The following is a 25,610-nucleotide window of genomic DNA, read 5'->3' as shown; positions in this document are numbered from 1 at the left end:
CGTGGGGCAGCCTCGCCCCAGGAGACACCGTGGAGGAGACATGCCCCGGGGTCAGGGCTGTGCTCCCTGCCCTGGGCTCTGGAGCGCCAGAGCTGTGTGGCCTTATCCCAACACTTTAAAGCTAATTTAAACCTGAAATAAGCAGCCACGCTCAGGTGCGTCACATACGCCACCTGAAGCACCCAGGGCAGGTGCTGGGCCCAGGCCCCCCAAGGCCTTCTCCTCCATCCTCGGGGGGACAAGGGCATCCTAGTGGAACCGGGGTGGTCCCACCCAGGGGTCAAGGCCAGTGTCTGCTTTCAGGGCCCGTATTCCCACCCTACACCCCGTGTTTCCAAAAGTGGGGAACATGCGATCTTGTGCAAAAGCATCAAGTCCCACCCGACAGGGAGGCGGTGTCCTTCCTGGGAAGGGGGCAGAGGCCGGGGCGGCCAGCGTGACCGTGGGCTCCAGGGTGAGCACGCCCGGCTGGGGTGCGACCAGCTGCGTCTCGCCCCTTCATCAGCAGGGGTTCCGGCATCCAGCGGGGGTGACCAGACGGATGGCCGGTTACCCAGGCAGCGCCTGCTCGACGGTTTGGACGGTTTATTTAATCAAGCTCAGTGCTTCTGGGCTGGGCTACATCAGACTAACTGACTTAAAAACAACAACAAAGTGAATGAATTTCTAGCAGATGCAGGTTTTCTAACGCCTTCTAGAGAGCAATGCAGTGGCCTCAACGGAGAGCCAGTTTTACTCCTAGTGCTGGGGGGTATCTCTACATCTTCCCCTTGAAACTTTAGACATGAAACTCAAATTCACTTCCCTGGTTGATCTGGGACTTTGATGGACTTAACCAGTCCCACCTTTTCTACCATCAGTGCTACTGCTACTGTGGATCCAGGTTTTAGGAGCTGCACACAGATCTTCAAGGACACATCAGACCTGGTCAGGGCCCAGTGAGGACTGCGAAGACTCCTTAAACGTCAGCACGCTTTCTGAGATGAAGCGGGGTGGAGGCTAAGCAAGAAAAGAGCTCTCGAGTGGTAAAATAATGTTTTATTCCATGGATGAACAAACACTACCATGCCACGCCTCACTCCCTCCTTCCAGACCTCGTGGCCAGAGCCGGCCTCCCCTTTCAGACTGAGCTGGCTGACAAGACAAAAAGCATGGCCAGGTAGCACTCGGAGCAGTCCTGTGGGCGGCACCTTCTTCCTTTTCCCAAACGCTGATGCATCACCTGAAAAAAGAAATCCCATGACGGAGATCTTCCTGTCGAACCAAGTGCAAGTGACATTCAAAGCTCGTGGAGATGAAACGCAAACCCCCCAAACACCAGATAGAGACACGGACCTGTCTTCTCTGCAGACGGAGATGTCAGGGACCACCCGCTCCCCAGTGGGAGCGGGACCTGGAGACATCAGAATGGACGTTCAGGCTGTCAACAAGCTCCTGAGGCGATGACGGTCTTCGGTGCATTTCCAACTAGCACTCGTAGAGACAGCAGCTTGGCCAGGCTGCGGGCATGCAGGCGAAACACGATGAGGACTTTGCGGAGGGAGGGGGGCAGCGGCGATGGCTGACCGCAGTCCTGTCTCTATATACAACGGAGTGAAATACACACGGAAGCCACTGTGCCTCTGAGCAGAGGACGCCTCACGAGGCCGGGCTGCCATGTCACCAAGGCTGCTTGCGTGCAGGGGATTGGGGGGGATACGGCCACCCCCCGGGGTGGGGGGAGCGATGCTGGCGCGGGCCCCCGCTTTCCTCCAGGGTTCTTGTCACCCGAGCACACGTGATGGGCCTGGAGGTGCAGTCAACGCTTGGTCTTTTCATGTTTTTTAACCAAATGTCATCTGAAAAGACAACCTATCCAGGAGGAAAAGGATGGACTTCAGGACACATAGAAATGGACGGTCTGAATCTGAGCCAGATCCTAACGCACTTGGTGGGAGACGGGTTTTATTTAGACCTTTTAGTGAACAGTGCTGGATGTCGTTTGCAGTATTTTGAAAGGTCCCCACAAAGTCTAGACACGACTTTGCGGGGAGAGCTGTTACTTCTGATCTGGTTTTTTTAATCCAAACAAGTGCAAAGCCTACAGACTGACTGAACGAAACCAAGCAAAACAAAGCAAAGCAAAAAAAAAGCGCACAGCAAAACAACCCCGTGACCAGGGACAGTGTCAGGTAAAAACCATAGAAAAATACAAATTAATTCCAGAAGGTTAACCATTAGCATTAGCTACAGTGACATCTTGTACAGCCCCTTAAAATGCAGAATGTCCTAATAACAGACAGGAGCGGGCCAATCTAGGGACAGGTACTGTGAAAATAATTGTGCTCTGGTTGGTCCATGGCGCGGTGACGTCACACAGGGGTGATGCTCCCAAGTGGGCGCGGGACTCGGGGGGAGGCCCGGTCCCGCACTGCCGCTCGCCAGCTCCAGTTCCAGGGCCAGCTTCTGCACTGCCGTCCAGGCTCCGCTTTGTTCCTTGGGGAGGGTCGTGGGGAGGCCCCGGTCACGCTGCGGCAGGGAGGAGGCGGTGGTTCCAGACTCCGAGGAGGCCCCTCGTGAGTGGCGACGCACCTCCGCCCGGCAAGGAGCTTGTTTCTGGAGCAGAAATGCCTTCGGACCCGAGACACACATGCGATGAAGGTGGCCCCCCGGCTCTGTGGGCAGGCCGCGGGGTGCCCGGGGCAGCGTGCCCTGTCCCCGGAGGGGCCGGGCGATGCGCCGTGGGGCTCAGTCCTCCTCTTCCTCCTCTCTTGCTGTGACTGCAGGGAACTTGTCCTGGATCCTGAAGCATTCCACGAAGAAGCCGAGGATGGAGCGGTACAGGTGCTGCTGGAGGGCGGGGCTGCTGAAGTAGTGGCTCTCGTCCGGGTAGATCTGCAAGGGGGGCAGAGGACTCAGCCGCGTGGCCGCTGCCCTGCCCCCACCGCCCGCGTGGCCAGGCTCTTAGCTCCGACGGCAGAGGGCGTCCTCAGAGCATCAGGGAAGAAATCGGACAACACTCTCTGTTTAGTAGACTGCGCATCTGGCTCTGTTTGTGTGGATTCGCAACATGGATCCAGGCTCGGGGACCACAGAGGCAGCGGCCAGTTCTGCAGGGGTCAGCACTCCCAGAGAACTGGGAGGAACCGCGACTCTGCAACCCCAGTGAGTGCAGGAAGCTCCCGGCTCGCTGTGTGCCGGGCACAGGGCCTTTCCCGGACCTCAGCGCCCAGAGGTGTCCAATGGAGACGATCATCATCGTCAAATCTAACTCGTTAAGCTTGGTGAGGATGAAACGACATAAAGTTCCCCTGAAAGGCTCAGAACAAGGCTTGGGACACAAAACGCTGTGCTCAGGCGTGTCCAACGCTTTGTGACCCCATGGACCATAGCCCACCAGGCTGCTCCGTCCATGGGGTTCCCCAGACAAGAGCACTGGAGTGGGTTGCCATTTCCTTCTCCAGAGGACCTTCCCGACCTGGCGATGGACCCCGGGTCTCAGCATGGCAGGCGGATTCCTTACCGCTGTGCCAGCAGGGAAGCCCTGGGCCATGGCGAGGGGGGGGTGGGGGTGGGGTGGGGCGGCTGAAATGAAGGCAGCTGATCTTCCGGTCCCCACTTGTGATGACACTGGGCACCCCGGGCACCGCTCCACTTCCACACAAAGGGCCCGGTCCCAGCAGAGAGTCAAAGCCAGGCCTCACCAGCCCCGAAGCCTGTGATCTTGCCAGGATACCGGGCTGCCTCCTGCACGTGAACCCTGGCCCCCCCTTGCGTCTTTGGAGGGTGACACCCACCTTGGTCTCAGGATTTAGGAAGGTGGTCCTTGAGCTAGTGCCTGTGCCTTAAACCCCAACCAGCTCCGAGGGGTACAGAGCAGGAGGCAGGCCTCCCCCTCGCTGGGTGCTGGGCCCCGAGGCCCTCAGCTGGCCTTGTCACCGTGACGGGCTGAGCGTCCCAGCCGCTCTGTGCCTGCAGCGGTACCCAGGGGGCCTGGGCTGGGCCCGAGCTGTGTCTGGGGCGTGGTCCACTCCGGCACTCAGAGCTCTGCCGCTGGACCTACTGGGGCTGCGACGTGTCATACGAGGCGCTTGGCCTTGTCCTGTGACCTGAGCTCTCTCGACGGGGCCCAGAAGACACGTGAACTAGGCAGGACTTGTCCTCTGGGGATGCCCCCCTGGGGACGTGGGGCGGGGGTGAGGGGCGTTCTAAAGGGGCTTGAACGCAGCCCCAGCAGAGCCGAGCTGCCGTTTGTTGCTGTTGTTCAGGAGTTTGGTCGCGTCCGGCTCTGCGACCCCATGGACTGCAGCACGCCGGTTTCCCTGATCTTCATTATCTTCAGAGTTTGCTCAGACTTAACACCCACTGAGTCAGCGACGCCATCCAACCGTCTCCTCCCCCGTCGCCCCTTAAGCCCTGCTCGTCCCACCCGACGTGTCCCCCACCGCCTCCCAGGACCGGGCCCAGCAGCGTGTCCCTGAGGGGTGGGAGGGCCGGGCACGGTGGCTCTCCTCTGTTGGGGGGCGGGGGGTGTCTCAGGCCAGCCCCGTACCTGTAAGCTATAATTAGCCTTTCCCTTGATGAGCTGTGTGATGAGTTCCGCCGTGTGCTGGAAATGGATTTTTTCTGTTGAAAGAAAGAGGACAGGGTCTGTGCAAGCCCGTGGCAGCGCGAGGGCGACGCTCCCTGCGGCCCCCAGGGTCAGGCGCTCACCGTCGGCGGTCGCGTGGATGACCAGGAACTGCTGTCCTTCCAGCGCGGACACCCGATGTGCCGCCTTGGCCATCTGCGCGCGGGGAGGGGCATCAGCGCGGGCCTGGCCGGGCGGTGCAGCGGGCGCTCTCTGCCTGCCCTGGCGGCCTCAGCCCGTTCAGGAAGGGGGTGGGCGGGAGATGAGGGGTGGGGGGGGGCAGGAAGACAGGGTCCCCTCCCCCGGAAGGAAGCCTGAGGCCGCCATCCTGCCAGGAGTAGACACACTGGCCGGGTGATGTCCGTGTGCGGCTTTCCACCCTGAAGCCTCAGCGGCCTCCGGGGCCCCAGAGGAGCTCCCTGCCTGCCCCCTCCCATCCAGGCTCTCCCCCTCCCGCAGCAGAAGCAGCCTTGGGGGGCAGAGCCCATGCACACACCAGCCTACGGACCCCAGGACAGGCTCCCACCCAGACCTTCCCCGCCTCCTCCTCTGCCCTCCGGCTCCAGACGGACAACCAGACGCACCTGGGAGAGGGCTGGGTCACCCACATTCTCAGGGGTGGGGCCCGGGCTTTCTCAGAGGGAGCTGTGCTGGGACATGGGCCGGCAGGGGCTAAGAGGGGGCCGGGCGGGAGAAGAGGCTGCTGTCCCAAGCGGCGGCCGCGCCCAGACGTACCTCGTACGCGCGGTTGTCAAGTCCGTGGAGGCCCAGGTACCTCTCGGAAAACGCCGATGCTGCATGGAGGCAGAGGGGAGTGTTAGCCCTCGGCCTCGGCCCCGGCCCCTCGGACTGGAGTAAAGCCCCCGAGAACCTCGCTGAGTTTTAAAAACACAGAGCAAGTCGCAGGTATTCCACGGGCGATCATTCTAGGTTATTAAACTCCGGAATTAGGCGAGTTCTTGCACGGTTTTCAGCTGAAATGTGCATTAATCTCTCCCCAAAGATGACAGCATCCACCGTGAGCCTCCGGGCTCCCCAGCCCCTGCTGTTGTGTCCCTGGGCCGACCCCCCGGGGTCTGGGGGTGCTGAACTGGGGTGGGGGAGGGTGCAGCCGTGCAGTGACGCTGGTCCCTCTGCCCCAAAGGGATCTCAGGATCCAGCAGAGCTCTGCAGACCAGTGACCAGATGCCCTGGGCCCCTCTGGTCTGGCTCAGTGCCAGGCAGCTGGGGCTGACGGCCGAGCCTCCCTGCGTCCCTGACCTGAGTGCTGGCTCTCAGAGCCCGCAGAGAAGGCCTGTCCCACACTTGAAGCCAGTGGTGATGTTATAGAACCGTTCGTGTTCGGGGAAAAGAGGCTGGCTGACCAAAGGGCGGGGATTCTGGGAGGCTCGGGCCCGGATCAGTGGCCGCAGAGCCAGGTCCGGGCGGGCAGGGGCCGGCCCCCACACCGGGGGTTGGACAGTGCAGGCTGAGAGACACGCCGTGCGGGACCCCGCCAGCTGACCCTGGGGCGCAAGCAGGAGGCTGGTGCCGGGGGTGGATCGCAAGGGGCCCCCTCCCATCCCCCTTCCGCTGCAGGCAGAACCGCTGGTCGGGCTTCAGCTCCTGGTCTCACGTCAGGGAGGACGGTTCAGGGACGGGGGTGGGTGGACTGCTTTCAGAATAAGCGGCCGAGAAGCCCCCTGCCCCGCACGCCCGACCCAGGCTCTGTCTGCCAGGCGTCACTGCTGCCCACACCTCCCCGAGGGGCATCAGACCGAGCGCCAGGTGAGGGGCCCTGGGGTGGGGCGTGGGGAGGCCGTGTGCCCGATCATCAGGACGCTCACCGTAGAGCTTGAAATCCGTGATGGGGGAGAGCGCGGAGCCGCAGCTGAAGACCGGAGCCTGGCCGTCGCCCTTGGCCGGGAGGATGTAGATACTCAGGTACCCGCCGTAGTCCTGGGGGAGACAGACGGGGCGGGGGCGGGGGTCAGCAGCGCGGCCACGGGGCCCTTTCTTTAGAAAGGTCGATATTAAACATCTTCAAGGGACGTAGAGAGAGGGAAAGCAAACACCCCTCCAATAAACGCACCGTGAGGTCTGGGCCCCGCCGGGGCCTCGGGGCCGCGTGCCGTGAGGGCGGAACACGGCGGTCGCCGCGGAGTGTGACCGTGCCCTAGAGAGCCCTGAGTGGGTGTGCGCGCCTGTCGCGTCCTCTCAGTCCAGCGCCCCCAGCGCACCGCTGCTTGCTGTCTTCCCTGTCCACAGAGTCAACCCATCTTCTCTGATTTTTTTTTTTTTTTGTCTGTACCAGATCTTAGCTGTGACCTGTGGGATCTAGTGCCCTGACAAAGGGTCAAACCTGGGCCCCCTGCATTGGGAGTGCGCAGGCTGAGCCACTGGACTGCCAGGGAAATCCCCGCTTCCTGCGATTCTGAGGGAGGACCCATGAGGAGCCAACATCGAAGGGCTCGGGCACGGGCCGCCAGGATGCTCTGCTCAGGAGCCTGCACGGGACAGACGCCCACACGTGTCCTGTACGGGGCCCTCGCTTGCTGTGTGGCCCTCGCTCTGGGGTTGAGGCTCACCACAGCGTGAGCCTCCTGGGGAGAGTAAGCGTGACACTGGACCTGCCGTGGGTACTGGTTGGCCCAGACATCTTCCTGTTTCTTGGAAGACCCAGAGGGAAGGGGGCACAGAGGGAATGCATTGATGAGAAAGGTGGGCAGGTGCTAAAGGTGTGGATGTGTGTGCAGAGGGCTGTGTGCTGGGGCGGGAGGGTGGCATGATGTCTATGCCAAACTCACTGTAGAATTAACGGGTTTCGTCAGTAAGTTTAAGTGTGTTACAACATTGCTCCTTCAGTAAAACAGGGCTATCTTTCTGCTAATGACGTAAGAGTCTTTCTGGGTTCTTGCAAACAGTATCCATGGTCAATGAAATCGCCAAGGCTCACAGGTCATTTTGCAGGTTTTTTTAAATGTTGGCTGACCACAGCAGACGCTGCTGAGAACGTGCAGCCCAGGAGCTCCGCTGGGAACCCATGTGCTGCTGGCGGGAATGCCAAGTGTTACAAACTCTGTGGAAGACAGCTTCGTGGTTTCCTTCAAAACTGAGCACTCCCTTATCATACGATCGTACACTCCTTGGTATTTAAGAAGCTGAACACTCAGACGTCCACAGAAACCTGCGCAGGGGTGATCGCAGCCGTTTTATCTGTCACCGCCACAGCGGCTCGGGAGCCACCAGGAGGCCCTTCAGGAGGTGAGTGGGTAAAGCATGTGCATTCAGACAGTGACTGCTTGTTGCTAGAAAGAAATGAGCTGTGAAGCTACAGATACATGAAGGAACCTTGACTGCGTATCGCCGAGTGAGAGAAGCCAGTCTGACAAGGGCCCACACTGTACGATCCCAGCGCCGTGACGGCCGGGGACAGCGAGCTGCTGACCAGTTGCTCAGGCGTGTTTGTTTGCAACCCCACGGGCTGCAGCACGCCAGACCTCCCTGTCCTTCACCGTCTCCCAGAGCCTGCTCAAACTCGTGTCCATTGAATCGGTGATGCCATCCAACCATCTCTTCCTCTGTCGTCCCCTTCCCCTCCTGCCCTCAATCCTTCCCAGCATCAGGGTCTTTCCCAATGAGTCAGCTCTTCCCATCAGGTGGCCAAAGCACTGGTTTCAGCTTCAACATCAGTCCTTCCAATGAATATTCAGGACTGATTTCCTTTAGGATGGACTGGTTGGATCTCCTTGCAGTCCAAGGGACTCTCAAGAGTCTTCTCCAACACCACAGTTCAGAAGCATCGATTCTTCGGTGCTCAGCCTTCTTTATGGTCCAACTCTCACATCCATACATGACTACTGGAAAAACCATAGCTTTGAGTATATGGACCTTTGTTGGCAAAGTGATGTCTCTGATTTTTAATACAGTGGAGAAGGAAATGGCGACCCACTGCAGTACTCCTGCCTGGGAAATCCCATGGACAGAGGAGCCTGGTGGGCTACAGTCCATGGGGCCACAGAGTCGGACGTGACTGAGCGCAGTACACAGTGTCACAGCTTCTCTCCCAAGGAGCAGGCGTCGGGGAAGGGAGAGGCGTGAGCAGGTGGGGCCCAGGACCCTTAGGGCAGTGGGGCTGCCCTGCGCGGCCCCACGGGCATGGACACGTGTCATCGTGCGCGGGTCCGGACCTGCAGGAGGTGCAGCCCCGGGAGGGGGGGAGCCCTGACGTGAACTGCGGGTTCTGGGTGATCGCGGTCTGCCCGAGCAGGTTCACCGAGCGTAAAAAGAAAGGTACCAAGCGTTGGCGACGGTGAAGGCGGAGGAGGCTGCGCAGCTTGGGAGGAAACCTCTCAAGTTTGCTGTGGACCTAAAACTGCTTTAAACAAAGTCTTTTGAAAAAAAAAAAAAAGTGTGGAACACATCTTTCCCGGCGGACTCAGGGCCTTCTAGGATCTCAGCGAGTGCGTCCTGGGCCTCGGTATCACGCTGTCCTTCGGGGTGAGCTGCAGTTCACAGGCAGGGCTGCAGGACGCAGCCGGGCCCACCCCGGCTCCGGGAGGTCCTGGGCTTCATGATGGGGGGACACGGAGCCTGGGAGGGGCACAGACTCACTGAGGTGGGCCTGAGAAGGGAATCAGGGGACTTCCCTGGTGCGCCAGCAGTTAAGAATTCGCCTTGCAAATGCAGGGGTCTCGGGTTCCATCTGTGACCTTTAGTGGGTAACTAAGATCCCACAGGCCTTGGAGCAACGAAAGCCCAAACTTCAGGTCTCGAGCCCTAGAGCCATAACTAGAGTCCATGGGCCACGACACAAGATCCCACATGCTGCAACTAAGACCTGATGCAGCCAAGTTTAGAAAAATGTTATATAAAAACAGGAAGAAAGAGGAGAGCATGCCCGCCGCTACAGGAACCCACGGGTTGCTCTCTGAGGAGACGCAGGCACTGAGTGCATAAGCCTCTGTCTGAGGCGCTATGCAGAGACCCACTGGGCACAGCTGCCAAGGAAGGTAACGCGGGGTTGCCTGGAGCCCCATGGTTAGCGCTCAGGGTGCTCACTGCTGAGGGCGCGGGTTCGATCCCTGGCCGGGGAAATAACATCCCGTGAGCCTGTGCAGTGCAGCCACCAATCCCGGGCCAAGGAGGGTCCTTGGCCCGTCTCAGGGTCAGGGTGAGAGCTGCGTCCTGAGGGGCGTGTGGGGCCCTGTCCGCACACACAGGAACTGCACACAGCCGGCAGGGTCGCCCACGTGTCCAGGAAGCCTGTCCATGGCCCTGCGACCCTCCATCTGTGCCCGGAGTGGATTTGGGAAGGTGCAGGGGCCAGGGCTGGGTCCAGGTGCCCGCCGTGGGAAGGGGCCAGAGGGCGGAGGCCAGGCTCCCGGTAACGGGGGGCCTGCTGGGTCTAAGCTCCCAGGCTGAACAGAGGCTGAGCCTGGCCTTGGGCCGTGGCCAGTCTGCTGGGCAGGAACATCTCCGTGGGGGCGGGCGGTATAGCTATCATGGTGAGGTCTGCTGTGGGTCATCCAGCCTCCTGGGAGCCTCACAGGCTGGGAGTGGGCTTCCGCTAGGACAGACTGACCTGGGGACTCTGTCCAGGCTCGGGTCCGGCCCCAGCGCGGGCCTTTACCACCGCACCTCCTGGGGTGGGGTGTGCGTGACGCACAGCACGCATTCTGGGACCCTCCACGGGGTGGTGTTGCGTCTCTGATGCACGTGACTCCCGGGTAGCGCTGGGCTCAGAGGTGATGACCAAAGAGGTCGCCCTCTGGTTACCTGTTCAGACCCCCACGTGCCATGAGGCCACCCCCAGCCCCTCTGTGGGGCTGTTCTCTCAGAGGGAAGATGGTTATGTGTCTCTCCCTCTGTGCTCCTGCCGTGAGACCAAGAGCCCACGGTCCAGGCAGCCTAGACACGGTGGGGAGGGGGCCACAGCGATAGGAGGTGGTCTTCCGGGGACCCGAGGCCCAGTCATGGGCCCCACACCCAGATCCGGCCGGTGGACATGGGCCACCCATGGAAGCTTCTCTGGTTTGACAGCTCAGGGTGTGAGTCACCCCACCCTCTCCCTTCAATGTAAGGGAACCTAGTAAATGGACATGAAAGAAGGAAAGTGAAAGTAACATCGTTCAGTCATGTCCGACTCTTTGTTACTCCATGGACTGTAGCCTGCCAGGCTCCTCCGTCCATGGAATCTTCCAGGCAAGAACACTGGAGTGGGTTGCATTTCCTTCTCCAGGGGATGTTCCCTACCCAAGGATCGAACCCAGGTCTCCCGCATTGCAGGTAGTCTTTACTGTCTGAGCTGCCAGGGAAGCCTTTCCAATATGAGCATGACCCCTGCATATAAGGACTTCCCAGGGGGCGGTAGTGGTGAAGAATCTGCCTGCTAATGCAGCAGACGCAAGGGACTGGATTTGGTCCCTGGTTGAGAAGATCCCCTGGAGGAGGGCATGGCAACCCACTCCAGTATCCTTGCCTGGAGAATCCCATGGACAGAGGAGCCTGGCGGGCCACAGTCCATGGGGTCACAAAGAGGCGGACATGACTGAGCACACATGCAGATTGAGTACCGCATGTTGCAGGCCGATTCTTTACCAGCTGAGCTGTCAGGGAAGCCAGTACTGCTCATGAAGACACAGAAATAGAGACCCCTGCCTCCCCTTGGTTCCTGGCACCACCCTGAGAACCCAGCAGGCTGGTCCTGAAAGCAGTCAGGGGCCTCACAGAGCACGCCTAAGGGATCTGCTTCTTATTGCCTTTCTGTCCGGATAATGTGAGACGCTCCCAAGGCTGCTCAGATGAAGGCCACCCCCGCAACCCAGACTGAACATCCACACTCTTTTTAAACAAGAACCACTTGCCCGCAGCGGGACCAGAGACGCTCCCTACACATCAGGGCTCGGCCGGGTGTCGGGGTGGGCAGGGGCCCGAGCAGGGAATGCCACCCCAGCCGGCAGCTCACCTTCCCGAACACGGCCACGCGCGTCTTGTCGATGTACGGTTCCTTCAGCATTGCCCTGCAGGCCAGACAGAGAGGGGGGGTCAGTGCGGCCTGGACCCCAACCTGGGGGCTGCAGCCGGGCTTTCCTGCCCTTTTCAAAGATGAAAGGCCCCTCTTGGAAGAGGTACTGAGACTCTAACTGTTGGCTGCGCTTACGCAGTGCATCCGACGCCCACGTGAAGCACTCGAGTCTCCCAAGCATCGCCTCGGGGCGGTCGGGTGTGCCGAGCTCGAAGGTTGAGAACCAGCAACTCATAGAAGCACAGGCCATGCTGGAGACTCGTGGGCCCGGCCGGGTCCCGTCTCCGCCATGGTCACCCCTCGCTTGGACCATGTGAGCCTCAGGCTCAGGGAGGGAGCTCAGAGGTCCGCAGGGGTGACTCAGCTGTGGGTCGGGACACTGGGCCGTCCACCTGGGCGCCCTCGCCCCTGGCTCCTGGGAGAGTCCCTCTCGTGGGCCTGTCGGGGGCAGCATCGTTCTGCTTTGAGCCTCCAGCAGGGCTCCACCTTGGACGTGCCCAGCTCGGCGCCTGGGGGTTGCTGCCTGGGTCCTGCTTCGTCCCTACCCGCATCTCACTGCCGTCCCCCAGGGCCCCTCATTTCCCCCACGAAGTGGCTGGAATCGTCCTGGTTTCTGGACCCTCGTTCAGCAGCAGGAGTCCTGCCAGGAGTCTATCTGCTGCTTCTGTCCACTTGCCGCCACTGGGAAGCCTCCCTCCCCTGCCTCCCATCACCCGTTTCCGGGTATCGCCCGGTGGTTATTTTCTCGTGTCTGCTGGCTGGAGCCACCCCGTCACTTCTGACTGCCCTTCTCGGTCTGGGGGGCTGTAAAGCTCCCGAGCCTGGGCCCCAAGAGTGCGCGGTCCTTCTCCAGTCGGCTCTCCAGGGGTCCCCACGCCCCCGACCCGGCCAGCCCTTCGTGGTTAGAGCAGCGCTTCTACGGTGATGTCGGACGCCCATGGACCCCCGTTCCTGGGGGTGGGCGGGACGGTCCAGAGTGGAGCAGCAGCTGCTCTGACTTCTCACCATGATACAAATCCAGGTGACTTCCGTGCCCTTGGCACAGTCAGCCCTCTGCATTCATGGGTTTCACATGCACAGATTCAACCAAATGCTTACTGAAAATATTAAGGAAGAAACCCAGAGAGTTTCAAAAAGCAAAACTTGAATTTGCCACACTCTGACAACTATCTACACAGCATTTACATTGTATTGACAACCCCTGCCCCCCCAAAAAACCCCAGAAAAACTCAGGAATCCAGAGGGAACAGAGAGAACACAGTAAACAGAAGAAAACCATCACTAACATACCTAGAAAGAGAAGAAATACTGAACCAATAAGACAAGAAGACTTTGCTCTTGGGTGCAGAGAGAAGGTTATGGAGTTTGAAGTGTCATGCCTGACAATAAACATTAAGAGAAAGGCTGGAAAATAGGAGCTAAAGGGATGTTGAGAATAAACCCAGAAGCACCCCAATCAGCACAATAAAAGCTCCAGAAAGAGACAACAGAGAAAGGAGAAGTCAGCAGCACACCACAGTGAAAACTTTCCGAGGACGAAGAACAATTAGTCTCCGGTCTGAAAAGTCCCACACCAACAGCTGAGGTCTCAGCATGCCAAGAGCGAAGAGGTCCTTCTCCTGGAAGGGAGCAATAGGCCATCTACGAGGATCAGCAAAAATAGGAAGATCAGCAGACGTTTTTCACTAGCAACCCCGGATGGTGGATGATTCCAGGGCCTTCCAGATAGAGATTAGTATCTATGTAGATTTGACATTTAGATAAACAATAACCTCAAATGTGGGAACAGAACAGACATTTTGTGATGTTTCCTAGATTCATGAAGGACAAAGTAAATAAAAAGGGGGATCTATATTTGTCGTTCTTCGGCACGAGACCCAGGTGCGTGCAAAGCACCCGACATAGGGAAGGCGTGACAGGGCATCAAGGGTGACCCTGCAGACGCCTGGTCCAGGTGGAGCAGGAGAAAGGGGGCTGCAGCTCGAGAGAAGAGCGCGGGAATCCACAGGCTGTTAGTGGGTGTGGTGGACTGATGCTTTCAAACTGTGGTGGTGGGGAAGACTCTCGAAACCAGTCAATCCTAAAGGAAATCAACCCTGAACATTCACTGGAAGGACAGATGCTGAAGCTCCAATATTCTGGCCACCTGATGCGAAGAGCTGACTCATTGGAAAAGACCCTGATGCTGGGAAAGATGGAGGGCAGGAGGAGAAGGGGACGACAGAGGACTGAGATGGTTGGATGGCATCACTGACTCAATGGACATGAGTTTGGGTGGACTCCAGGAGAAGGTGAAAGTATCCAAGTGAAAGACAAGGCGACAGTCCAGGAAAAATTAAGCGATGTAGCAGGAAGCAGGGCATGAGACCCCACGGGGTCTGCAGTCAGCGCCATTTACGCAGGGATCCTGCGCCTCTGACGGCTGATCTAACCAGGCCTGGGAGAATGATGGTCCTCACCTGTGACACCCGGAAGTCAAGTGATGAGAAATTGTGACGTCACGCCAGCCATGTTCAGAAAGGTGGAAGCAAACACTTGATGAAGGGGGTGAGAGGGTCGGGGTGGCTGCCTCTGCGAAGCAGGGCTGGTGGGAGGGTCGGGTGAACGGCAAGGGAACTGGTGTGGTTGATTTATGCGTTTGTTATGGGTTGAATTCTGCAAAATATGTTGGATTTCTAACCCCCTAAGCCTCAGTGTGGGACCACACCTGGCAATAGGGCCCACTGCCCAGGCAAAGAGTGAGTTAGGATGAGGTCGCACTAGAGCGACTGGCGTCCTTCTAAGAGGAGAAGAGACGGCGGCCTCGGGAGGACACAGCCCGTGAAGACACGGGATCGCGGATGGATCTGCAAGCCGGAGAGGGCCAGCATCCACGGGGGCGGGAAGGGCAGGCGGGGCCCTCCCCGCCAGGCGTTAGAGGGGAGGCAGCGCTGCCCACCCCCGATCCTGGTTCCTTGCCCTAGGAGACGGGACACTTAAGACCTTGGCTTGTTTAAAGCACGGTGCAGGTGCCGTAGGACAGCCTGGCAGACTTCAGGTCTCACGCACGCACACGCGCACGCACACGCACACACACGCGCGCGCACACACGCGCACGCACACGCACACACACGCGCGCACACTCGCGCACACACACACGCGCACACACACGCGCGCACGCACACATGCACACGCACACACACACGCGCACACGCGCACACAGCCTAGGCCGACCTTCAAAGCACGGTGGCCACGCCCACACAATGGAACCACTGAAGACACCTCCCCAAGCTTCTGAACTCTCTCCTCGTGACCCCAATCCCTGACGCTGACGGGGCTCGAGGAACATCTGGTCAAAGGGCCCACGGGTCCCAGCGGGGTTCTGCCGCACGGCCGGATGTCCAGACCACAGGTGCTGGGACCGTGTCTGCGCAGACCACGGTGTCCACCCCAAGGGGCCTTGGTGCTGGGGTCTTGGCTCCATTCCAGTTCATAAACTATCTCGGACTTTTGTTCTCAGCCCTGCATGCACATCCACAGGCAGCCTCCCATCTCTGGCGACCGGCCCGGCAGCGACTTTACCTGGAGGGTCACTTCCCAAGCTGAAGCCACGCGTCATGGTCACGATCCTCACCCACTGTTTCTGGGGGAAACAGTGTTTTCCAATCTCAAATATTTTTATGATCTTGTTGCTACGTGTGCTCAGTTGCTCAGTTGTGTCCAATTCTGCGACCCCATGGACTGTAGCCCGCCAGGCTCCTCTGATCGTGGGATTCTCCAGGCAAGAGTACTGGAGTGGGCTGTCATTTCCTTCTCCAGGGGGATCTTCCCCACCTGGGGATCGAACCTGTGTCTCTTGCATCTTCTGCATTGGCAGGCAGATACTTTACCACTGCACCACGTCTATGTCCACTAATTACCCAGGCAGTTCCATGTACTGGTCGTTTCTGGGGGAACAGTGGAGCCTCCAGATGGAGGAGCGTGGTTTGGGCTCTGGGAGCACGTTTCACCTCCCGGACGCTCTCAGGTGCAGCACAGGGCAGGCCGTCCTTCTCAAAGGAGCAGGTGCAGCACTCAGCTCCACCCCAGGGTCTGCAGAGGCCCCGTGTGAGGAGTGAGACACTCCGGCCTCCAGAGGCACATCTGGGGGGTGGTGGGCTGACACCCCAGAGCGTCTGTGCTTGCGTCTTTCAGCCTTCCCCGTGTCCACACCATCTCAGGCTATCCCCACCAGTGGCTGGGGTGGGGCCCCCGCTGGCCCCCGTGAGTCTGGCAGAGATGCTCAGGGCCTAGATGCCCCTGGAAGCCAATTCCTCCTTCTGTCTGTCCTTCCCTGTGTCAGACCCCCATGGTGGGAGAGCTCTGCCCCGCTATGCTCCAGCCTGCGTCCTGCACAAATATGCCTCCTGTATGTCTGAGCGTGTCCAGGCACCGCTTCCCGAGGACCCATGCTGACGCAGGCGTCACGGACCACAGAGCTGCTCCCAGTGCTTTTGGAGCTGGGGAACCTCGCAGCCAGAGACTCGACAAGCCAAGAACAAGGGGCTGGTGGGAGAAACGTGTTGCTAAGTTTGTCCTGCCCTGCGTATGTGTGTGGGGGGCAGCGGAACATTATGAGTGACGCAGGACGCATGGCCCAGTCCACATTCCTGATGTGTCCATGTCTGTCTCTCTGTTCCTCACCATCTCCCAGAGTTTGCCCAAGTTCACGTCCATTGAATCGGTGATGCTATCTAATCATATCATCGTCTGTCACCCCCTTCTCCTTTTGCCTTCAATCTTTCCCAGCATCAGGGTCTTTTCCAATGCGTCGGCTCTTTGCATCACATAGCCAGGGTATCGGAGTTTCAGCTTCAGCATCAGTTCCTCCAGTGAATATTCAGGACTGATTTCCTTTAGGATAGACTGGTTGGATCTCCCTGCAGTCCAAGGGACTCTCAAGAGTCTTCTGCAGCACCGCAATTCAAAAGCATCAATTACTCTAGCACTCAGCCTTCTTTATGGTCCAACTCTCCCATCTGTACACGAGTACTGGAAAGACCATTTGACCTTTGTTGGCAAAATGATGTCTTTGCTTTTTAATACACTGTCTGGGTTTGTCATAGCTTTCGGTTATTCCTCTCTCCTTAAATCTCCCTGTTTGAATGTTTCCTGCCAGGACTCTCTCCCAGAAAACTTGCTACACTGCTACCAGGATCTTTGTTCTGAAGATGAAGGTGACTTTGCCATCTCCTGACTGAAAACCCTCTGTGGGGACTCTGCTGCTTGGAGAGCAGGCGGCAGCTCGGAGGATGGAAGGGGAGGCGCCCAGTCCTGCTGCCCACCCCTCCCCGTGTCCCCAGCCTACACGCCTCGTGGTGTTTACGGTGGGCGAGGGGCTGACCTGATGCACCCCTGCATCACCTCGACCTTGGCTCACAGTATTTCCCGTGTGGAATGTGCACCTCTCATTTCCTGCGGACACGTCCTTATTTATTAATCCTTTGAGGTGAGGTCCTGGCCGGAAGCCATCTCCTTGTAGGAGCCCCTACGGGCAAGGCCGTGCTCCCCCCGGGTGCCCCGAGCACCTGGGCACATGCCCGGCTCCTCCTCCATGCAAGGAGAGACCCGCAGGGCTCCCGGACCAGGGCTGGGGAGCCCCGGGGAGTGAGAGCGGGGGGCTGGCCTCATAGTTCCTTAAACTGAGAAAACCGGGCTATGTGTTTCTAATGAGAATACAGACCCAGAGCCTAAGAGAGCTGAGAAAGTTTCCCACGGCTCCAGGCACGTGGGGAGCAGCCTCCTGAGGTCCGCGTGGCTGGCGTGGCTTGTGCTCCTGACCCGCAAAGCCTCAGTGGCTTAAGAGTTGGTCAATTTTTCTATTTTACTATTATTTTCCTGGAACCAGTTCTGCCCTGTTTTTGAACAGATGGCCGATCAATCCTTTATTTTTGGAAACACCGTGGGTGTGAAACAGCCGTGCGCCCTCTGTCTCTGCTCAGAGGGGGGCGACCAGGCTAGCCAAGCCGGCCAGCGGGGTGCCTGAAGGACGCTGCGTCCTCCGCCGGGGCCTCTGGGCTTTGGGGGGGGTCAGGCCAGGAAAGGTGAGGACAGGAGGCAGGGGGAAGGACAGGCAGAGGGGGGCTCAGGGGAGGGGGACTCCGCCGTCACCCTGTCACACCCCTGCTCCCCCGAGCCCAGCCTGGGCCCTCACACTTCTCCCCAGGTGACACTTCAGCCCCCGTGCCGACCAGGCACCACCTGCTCCTCCTCCCCTGCTGGCCGAGCTGTCACTCGCCCTTCCTTCCTCCGCCCGCTCTCTGGGTCTGGGGAGTGGGGTTGCGGGGGGCGCTGCCCCACTGCTCTCGTGGGTGATTGGTTCTGGGCTCCTGGGGAGGCTCCTCCCTTCCCTTCTGAAAGTTTCTATAAGTGGATCAATGCACTGAAGCCAGGTGCTCTGGCAGCCATCCTGTGAGCAGGAGGAGCAGAGCTTCGGGGGTGCTCAGTGCTTGGCTGAGATGAGAGCTGGAGGGAGCCAGGCCTAGGCAGACCCTCACCACCGGGTCTCCAACCAATGGACCTGATGCCTGACGTCCGTCTGGACTCCAGAGCCAATACAGTGCTGTGTCAGTTAAGCACGTTTGATGCTGTGTGTTTGCGTCTGCTGTTGATTTTCAGGCAAAAGTATGGTGATGGATGCACCTTCCCAGACTCTCGGGTCCTCAGCCATCTCTCCTGCTCCTATTTTCTGCCTGCAGCACGTGTAGGTCTGGCCGCATGGCCTGTCTCTCTTCACCAGCTCACAACTCCCTTGAGGAGAGGGTGCCATTCACTCACTCACTCATGGTTTCATCCACTTAATACTTACTGAGTACACATCACATGTATGTACACACCACATGTATGCACACCTCACATGCCATCAATCTTTCTAAAAACAAGACAGAAAACATTCTGAAAAGTCAGTACAAAGAAATCTTTTAAACCTGCAGAGCACAGGCGTGATGGCTCATGGGCTGGGATGTCACACTGTCCTACGGCCCTTTACTCAGCAAACGCTGATCCCCCTGGGTGCTATCTGACACTCTCCGAGGCCCAGGGTCCAGCATCGCGCACCCGGATCACAAGGAGGATGACCGCCGCGCCCACGCCCTTCCCGTTCCTGCAGCACCCGAGTCTGTGCATCTCACGCCTCTCCCGTGAGAACTCTGCCACGTGTGCGGTAAACTGGGAAGACCTCACCTTGGCTGACATGGCCGCAGGCCCATGAGCGGCACAGGTCCCTGACGGCTCTCATTCCGGGGCGACAGTAACATCCAGTCAATGCCTTTGCTCTTCAGCCCCTTCTGTCCCTGGAGACCCTACCAGCCCTGCCTCCGCGAGCAGGACATGGGAGAGACACAAAACATGTGGCGTGGGGCTTCCGACCTGCCTGCTACACATTCAGAGAGGTCCTTTCTCAGGAAGGAGGTGACTGGCTACATGGGTCACCTTCTCTCTCCCCTTTCCTGACCTCCCCCATGACCCGTGGCCAAGGTCCATGACCACAGCACTGGGAACCCACAAAGACCCACGTCACGGTCTCTGCAGCTTGTTGCAATTGGCGAAGCGGACAGGCCACCAGCCGTGATGACCAGGACCCTGGCCTTTGGGAGCATATCGCTAGCGGGAATTCACTGCGGAATCACCAGAGACTCCGGGGGTGCCAGCAAAGCGCAGGCAGAGGTGTGCACGGCCAGGAAACAGGAGCACGACGCAGCCCGGGCAGAGACGCGGCCCCTCCCCGCCCCACCGGCGCCGCCGGGTGCTCACCGCACGGCCTCCACCTGGTCCTTCTCCTCCAGCGAGCCCAGCCTCCGCCTCACCTCGTGCAGCAGCCTGGTGCCTTGGAAGCCGCTGCCGCGGCCGTCACACTTGACCACCACGGCCCCGTGGCTGCTCACCATCACCGTCTCCCAGGTCACCGCAAACTTCTCGGCCACGCTCTGGCTCCCCGGGGTGCCGTCCCTGGAAGAGACAGGCCAGGCCTGGGCACACGGCCGGGGCGGCGGGCGGGGGTGCAGTGACTGGTCCCGCAGACTCGAGAGCCTGGGGGTGCTCTCCGGGGCGGGGCCCGCCCCCACGCCTGGTTCCAAGCGTCCTCCCCTTCCCCTCCTGCTCGGCCCCCCACTATGGCTGCCTCTCCCGTCCTTCCCGGCGGGTTCCCAGGCTGCCCCTCGGTCCCCATCGCATGAGTGACCGCACTGTGGTGCTCTTTCTGGTGGCCCCTGGTGTGAGGGAATCAGGGGGCCAACTTGGTGCTCAGACAGTAAAGAATCTGCCTACGATGCCGGAGCCCCGGGGTCCATTCCTGGGTCGGGAAGATCCCCTGGAGAAGGAAATGGCAGCCCACGCCAGGATTCTTGCCTGGAGAATCCCATGTGTGAGTGTATGTGCTGTTGTGTGTTATGCCCATTTGTGTGCTGTGTGTGTCTGTATACATTTGTCTGTGTGTGTCTGTGTATATGTGTCTGTGTGTATGTGTGTAAGTCCATATATATGTGTATATGTGTGTCTGTGTATATGTGTATGTTCGTATACATGTGTCTCTGTGTGTCTGTCTATGTATGTGTATGTCTGCATATATGTGTATGTCCATGTATGTGTGTATGTGTGTGTCTGCGTATATGTTTGTGTATGTATGTCTGTATATGTGTATGTGTGTCTGTGTATATGTGTCTCTGTATCTGTGTATACGTGTGTGTATGTATGTCTGTATATATGTGTCTGTGTATATGTACTGTCTGTGTATATGTGTGTGTGTGTCTGTGTATATGTGTATGTGTGTATCTATATGTGTATGTGTGTAAGTCCGTATATATGTGTATGTGTGTATCTGTGTATCTGTGTATGTTTGTATATATGTATATGTGTGTACGTCTGTATATATGTGTATGCACGTGTATGTCCATATATATGTGTATGTCCATGTATATGTGTATGTCTATGTTTGTGTATGTATGTCTGTATATGTGTATGTGTGTCTGTGTATATGTGTCTCTGTGTGTATCTGTGTATGTGTGTCTGTGTATATGTGTGTGTGTGTGTGTGTGTCCGTATATGTGTGTATGTGTGTCTGTGTATATGTGTGTGTGTGTGTGTGTGTCCGTATATGTGTGCATGTGTGTATGTGTGTCTGTGTATATGTGTCTCTGTGTGTATCTGTGTATGTGTGTCTGTGTATATGTGTGTGTGTGTGTGTGTGTGTGTCCGTATATGTGTGTCTGTGTGTCTGGTTGCTGGCAAAGTGTCCAGACAGTGAGGAGACTGTGTCAGTGACGAGCTGGGCAGGACCGTGTGTCCAGCCGGGCGTCTTCGGGAGCAGTCTTGTCACTGAGGGCCTGGCTGGGTGCCAGGGTGATGCACAGAGCTCGCGGGCTCTGGGCGCCTTCCTGGGTGCTGACTTCCCGGGGGTCCTGGGGCAGCCCCAGTGCAGGCCCGCCCTGGCCCTTTCTTCCCAGAGTCTCCCTCGCCCCACGGCCCCGTGTACCCCGGGGCAGGAGCCCGAGTCAGGATGCAACACCATCAGAGGGGCTTGCAAGGCTCTGAAACCATTCTGTGGGGGGACACTCGGTGTTTAAGCCTGCCTGGTGGTGCAGGAGGGGCTACTGGCCCCTGCGAGCCCCTGCCAGCAGGCCCACCTCGTTTCCTGGGGGCCCCGGGCCCTGCCCAGAGAGGTCAGACTCCCAGTCAGCTTTCCCGCCTCCCTGGGTCGCTGAGCGGCCACTGCAGCAGGACCCACGGGACGTGACTCAGTCCCTGCGCTCCATGTTGCCAGTCCCCCGAGGCCGACCAGGCCCTGCTTTCCTTTAACATCCGGGCTCACCGGTAGTTACAGACAGGGGCTCAAATTGCTTTCTGATTGTGGTTTGCAGCGGGATTGGGCTCCCCTTCCCACCTTCTTGAGAGTTTGGCCCTTTCCCCTGGGATACTCACACCACGAGGAGCAAGGGGTAGTGGGCAGTGTCGGTGAAGGTCGCTGGCTTGAGGATCTGAACGGGCAGGTCTAGGCAGAAACAGAACACAGGGCCGCACGTTAGGGGCCAGGAAGGAAGGGGCGGGATGGGCCCCCAGGGGCCTGGGAGACGGGCCCTCGCAGGGGCCAGGCCTGCCCTCCGCAGACAGGGTGACTCCAGCTCCCTCTGGACTTGGACAAAGCGCCCAGTCAGTCTCCTTGAGGCTGAGTTTCTTCAACTGAGGGCTTCCCTGTGGCTCAGATGGTAAAAAATCTGCTTGTAATGCAGGAGATCTGGGTTTGATGCCTGGGTGGGGAAGATCCCCCGGAGAAGAGACTGGCACCCCACTCCAGTCTTCTTGCCTGGAGAATCCCACAGACAGAGGAGCCTGGCGGGCTGGTCCGTGGAGTCGCCAAGAGTCAGAGACGACTCAGTGACCAACACTTTTCTCCATCTGACACGTAAAGGAAATCCTGTGCAGAGGAACATGGGGACAGACAGAAATGCCTGGACCACTGTGAGCTGAGCACTTGCTAACAACAGAATTCCAGGCAGGGGGAAATGAGCCCCCAAGGGCGCGTGCGCTCTCTGTCATGAGGGACTCCTGCAATAAACAGGTAAGTGGGGACGGACACTGGGTGAGTGGTGCGGATGCGGGGAGGCAGAGCCTTGTGGGGAGCGGGTGGTGAGGCAGGGGCAGAGCCCAGAGGAAGAGGCTGGAGCTGGGGGGTGGGGTCCTCACTGTTCATGGGCTGGAGCTGGGCAGGCCTTGGTGCCCGAGGAATCAGCGGGAGGGAGCCGGTGCGGCCGTGGGGGTGCGGCCACAGGTCCTGCAGCCAAGGCCCTTCGGACGTGGTCCCTGGCCACCAGGATGCGGTCAGGGAGGGAGAGGAGCGTGTCCCTCACCGCTGTCTCTGTCCTCCCCTCAAACGAACCTTCCTGCCCCAGTTAGAGATTGTTCATTGATGTTAACTACAGCCCAGATCGCAACTCAACTGAAATGGGCATCTTTCCCCACTCACAGTCATTATACCAATAGATACACCGTAGGCTGGAGGGTTGGCTCAGCAGCAGGCACTGACCCGGGTCTCATTACTGATTCCAGCTGAATGTTAATGGCTTGCAAATTAGATCAATGGCCCAGGGACCCGGGGACTTTATCACTGAAATATCCATAAAACATGGTCTGGGCTGCTTTCTGCCACTGATAAGCCCACAGGCAGGCTTTGGCCACCAGCGGCAGAATACATTCGGAGAGCGTTCCTGGAGGTGGGCGGCTTCCCTGAGGACAGTCTTAGCCTCCAGGAGCATTCAGTGACAGACAAAATAAAAACAGGCGGGTGGGGCGACAGCGCTCAGGTTTGCTAGGACCCCAGGGGGTGACGTGTGGACGCCAGCCCGCACACGCTGTGCCCCCTCTCTTGTCTTCATCTCTGAACACCCGCGAGTAAAAGCCTTGCCCTGGAAGAAACCTCGGGCGGCCTGTGGAGGCGGAGGGCTGGCTCTTTGTTTCTCAAGCCCCGTCTCTGCGTTTTTGGAGGAGGCGGTGGCGAGCACCGCTCAGGGCTCTGCGGTGTGGGAAACGTTCCTGTGGGAGCCCACGAGCCTGCATGGAAGGAGGAGGAGGAGGGCCTGGGCTAGGAGATGAGGGCGGGGTGTCTAGACAAGGAATGAGATCTGGCCTCCAGGTTACAGACTTAGACAAAACTGGCTGAGAGGAGGGATGGGGCAGGGCAGGAGGCTGAGGTCTGAGCGTGGAGGCTGGCGCGCTTCAGAGGGCGTGACCTGTGCAGTCCTGCTGGACCGGAAGCCCTGTCATCATCATAAGCCTCCTGTTATCATTCTGCTCGGGCCCTGCACGTGACGGGGCCTGCCTGAGGTTTGCATGAGAGATGGAGGCAGCGGTGTGGGGCAGACCTGTGGAGGTCTCCTGCCTGCTTAGCCATCCACCCTTCCACCCAGCCTTGCCTCCAACTCTCCACCCCTCCATCCCTCCATCAACCTAAAGTCGTCCTGCGTGTTTGCGTTGGTTCTTCCTTACAAAAGGAGAGGAGGAAGACGAATACCCAGGTAACGAGAGGGCTCCTGTGAACCTAGGTCTGTCCTGAGTGACAGGTGCTGCATGACAGTTTGGACCAGCCACCGACGCCCTCCCCGGGGGCAGCCTAGACTTCCCTTTGCCCCCTTCCTGGAGATGCAGAGGCTCCAGCCTGAGCTGTCAGAGTCAGTTCTCTCTTTACAGCTCGGCAGGGCAGCGGAGGCAGACAGGACCTGCGCACAGGCTTCAGGGTAGTGGGGGCAGGTTTCAGGCCCGTCCCATGTGGGGGTGCCTGCCCCATCCCGGTGAACCACGCACAGACCCCGTGGGGGGCTGCCCTGCGTCTCTTCTCCTCCTGTTAGAGCCTCGACTCCTGGGGTCTCAGGAGCCTCGTTTTCAGACTGGACTCCCAGCTTTCCTGCCGCTCGCTTTCTGTTCTGTGGTTCCCCACGCCCTGATGACGGCATCTGTGGGCGGCCCCACTGCCCCGTCCCCTCTTTCTGACTGATGGCCCCTCTCCCTCTCGGGACTGGACGTGCCCCTGGACACGCAAAGCTGCCTGCGCCTCCAGAGCTGAGTGTGTCCTGCCAGTATCTGCGAGCATTTCAGGGACACTGAGGAAAATTCAGACCCGGAGAGATGGCCCTGTCCTGGTGGGCAGAGATGTCCCAGCCGGGCGTGACCTCCACTCACATTCCTCCTGGGTTGGCTTCTTCTCCATCAGCCTCCAAAACACTGAGCACGCGGGGGCCAAAACGGGCCCGGGGAGGGGTCCCTGCTGCAGCTCAGCACCCCCTGCACCTCTCCCCCCACATCCCCTCACACCTCTCCCCCCTGCATCTCCCGCACCTCTCCCCCCGTATCTCCCCCGCACCTCTCCCCCCGTGTCTCCCCCGCACCTCTCCCCCTGTATCTCCCCTGCACCTCTCCACCCTGTATCTCCCCCGCACCTCTCCCCCCTGTATCCACCGCACCTCTCCCCTCTGTATCTCCGCCTGCACCTCTCCCCTCTGTATCTCCCCTGCACCTCTCCCCCTGTATCTCCCCTGCACCTCTCCCCCCTGTATCTCCCCCCGTGCCTCTCCCCCTGTATCTCCCCTGTGCCTCTCCCCCTTGTATCTCCGCCTGCACCTCTCCCCCCTGTATCTCCCCCCGCGCCTCTCCCCCTGTATCTCCCCCGCACCTCTCCCCCTGTATCTCCCCTGCACCTCTCCCCCTGTATCTCCCCCCGTGCCTCTCCCCCTGTATCTCCCCTGTGCCTCTCCCCCTTGTATCTCCGCCTGCACCTCTCCACCCTGTATCTCCCCCGCACCTCTCCCCCCTGTATCCACCGCACCTCTCCCCCTGTATCTCCCCCACACCTCTCCCCCCTGTATCCACCGCAACTCTCCCCTCTGTATCTCCCCTGCACCTCTCCCCCTGTATCTCCCCTGCACCTCTCCCCCCTGTATCTCCCCCCGTGCCTCTCCCCCTGTATCTCCCCCCGTGCCTCTCCCCCCTGTATCTCCCCTGTGCCTCTCCCCCCTGTATCTCCGCCTGCACCTCTCCCCCCTGTATCTCCCCCCGCGCCTCTCCCCCTGTATCTCCCCCGCACCTCTCCCCCTGTATCTCCCCTGCACCTCTCCCCCCTGTATCTCCGCCTGCACCTCTCCCCCCTGTATCTCCCCCCGCGCCTCTCCCCCTGTATCTCCCCCGCGCCTCTTCCCCTGTATCTCCCCCGCACCTCTCCCCCTTGTATCTCCGCCTGCACCTCTCCCCCCTGTATCTCCCCCCGCGCCTCTCCCCCTGTATCTCCCCTGTGCCTCTCCCCCTTGTATCTCCGCCTGCACCTCTCACCCCCTGCACCTCCAGCAACGATTAGGAAGCTTCCAGCACCATGTGACTCTGTGTGCCCAAGAACAAGACACGGGTGAAGGAGATGGGGGGTGAGGCCCTGTGTGGGGACAGCCCTGAGGCTGGAATCACCCGTCAGCCTCCTCACTCCACCAAGATTCCTCCCTGGAT

The 25,610-nt window shown here is 59.3% G+C and overlaps 1 protein-coding gene across 1 annotated transcript in view; it reads right to left on the bottom strand.

Moving 5' to 3' along the window:
* Window positions 1-1,033: 1,033 nt before the first annotated feature.
* DPP6 (dipeptidyl peptidase like 6) overlaps window positions 1,034-25,610 on the bottom strand; it is a 778,594-nt gene continuing 754,017 nt past the window's right edge. The window contains exons 19-26 of the mRNA XM_065939554.1: window positions 21,549-21,618; window positions 19,386-19,580; window positions 11,556-11,610; window positions 6,436-6,547; window positions 5,345-5,403; window positions 4,693-4,765; window positions 4,532-4,605; window positions 1,034-2,874 (exon numbers count right to left, since the gene is read on the bottom strand). Coding sequence (XP_065795626.1) covers window positions 2,728-2,874; window positions 4,532-4,605; window positions 4,693-4,765; window positions 5,345-5,403; window positions 6,436-6,547; window positions 11,556-11,610; window positions 19,386-19,580; window positions 21,549-21,618 — 785 coding nt within the window. The 3' untranslated portion in view covers window positions 1,034-2,727. The remainder of the gene's footprint in view (window positions 2,875-4,531; window positions 4,606-4,692; window positions 4,766-5,344; window positions 5,404-6,435; window positions 6,548-11,555; window positions 11,611-19,385; window positions 19,581-21,548; window positions 21,619-25,610) is intronic.

This window comes from Muntiacus reevesi, chromosome 6 (genome assembly GCF_963930625.1).
Source record: "Muntiacus reevesi chromosome 6, mMunRee1.1, whole genome shotgun sequence".
Lineage (NCBI taxonomy): Eukaryota > Metazoa > Chordata > Mammalia > Artiodactyla > Cervidae > Muntiacus > Muntiacus reevesi.
Note: the sequence above shows the minus strand (reverse complement) of the source record. Positions and strands in the feature narration are given on the sequence as shown.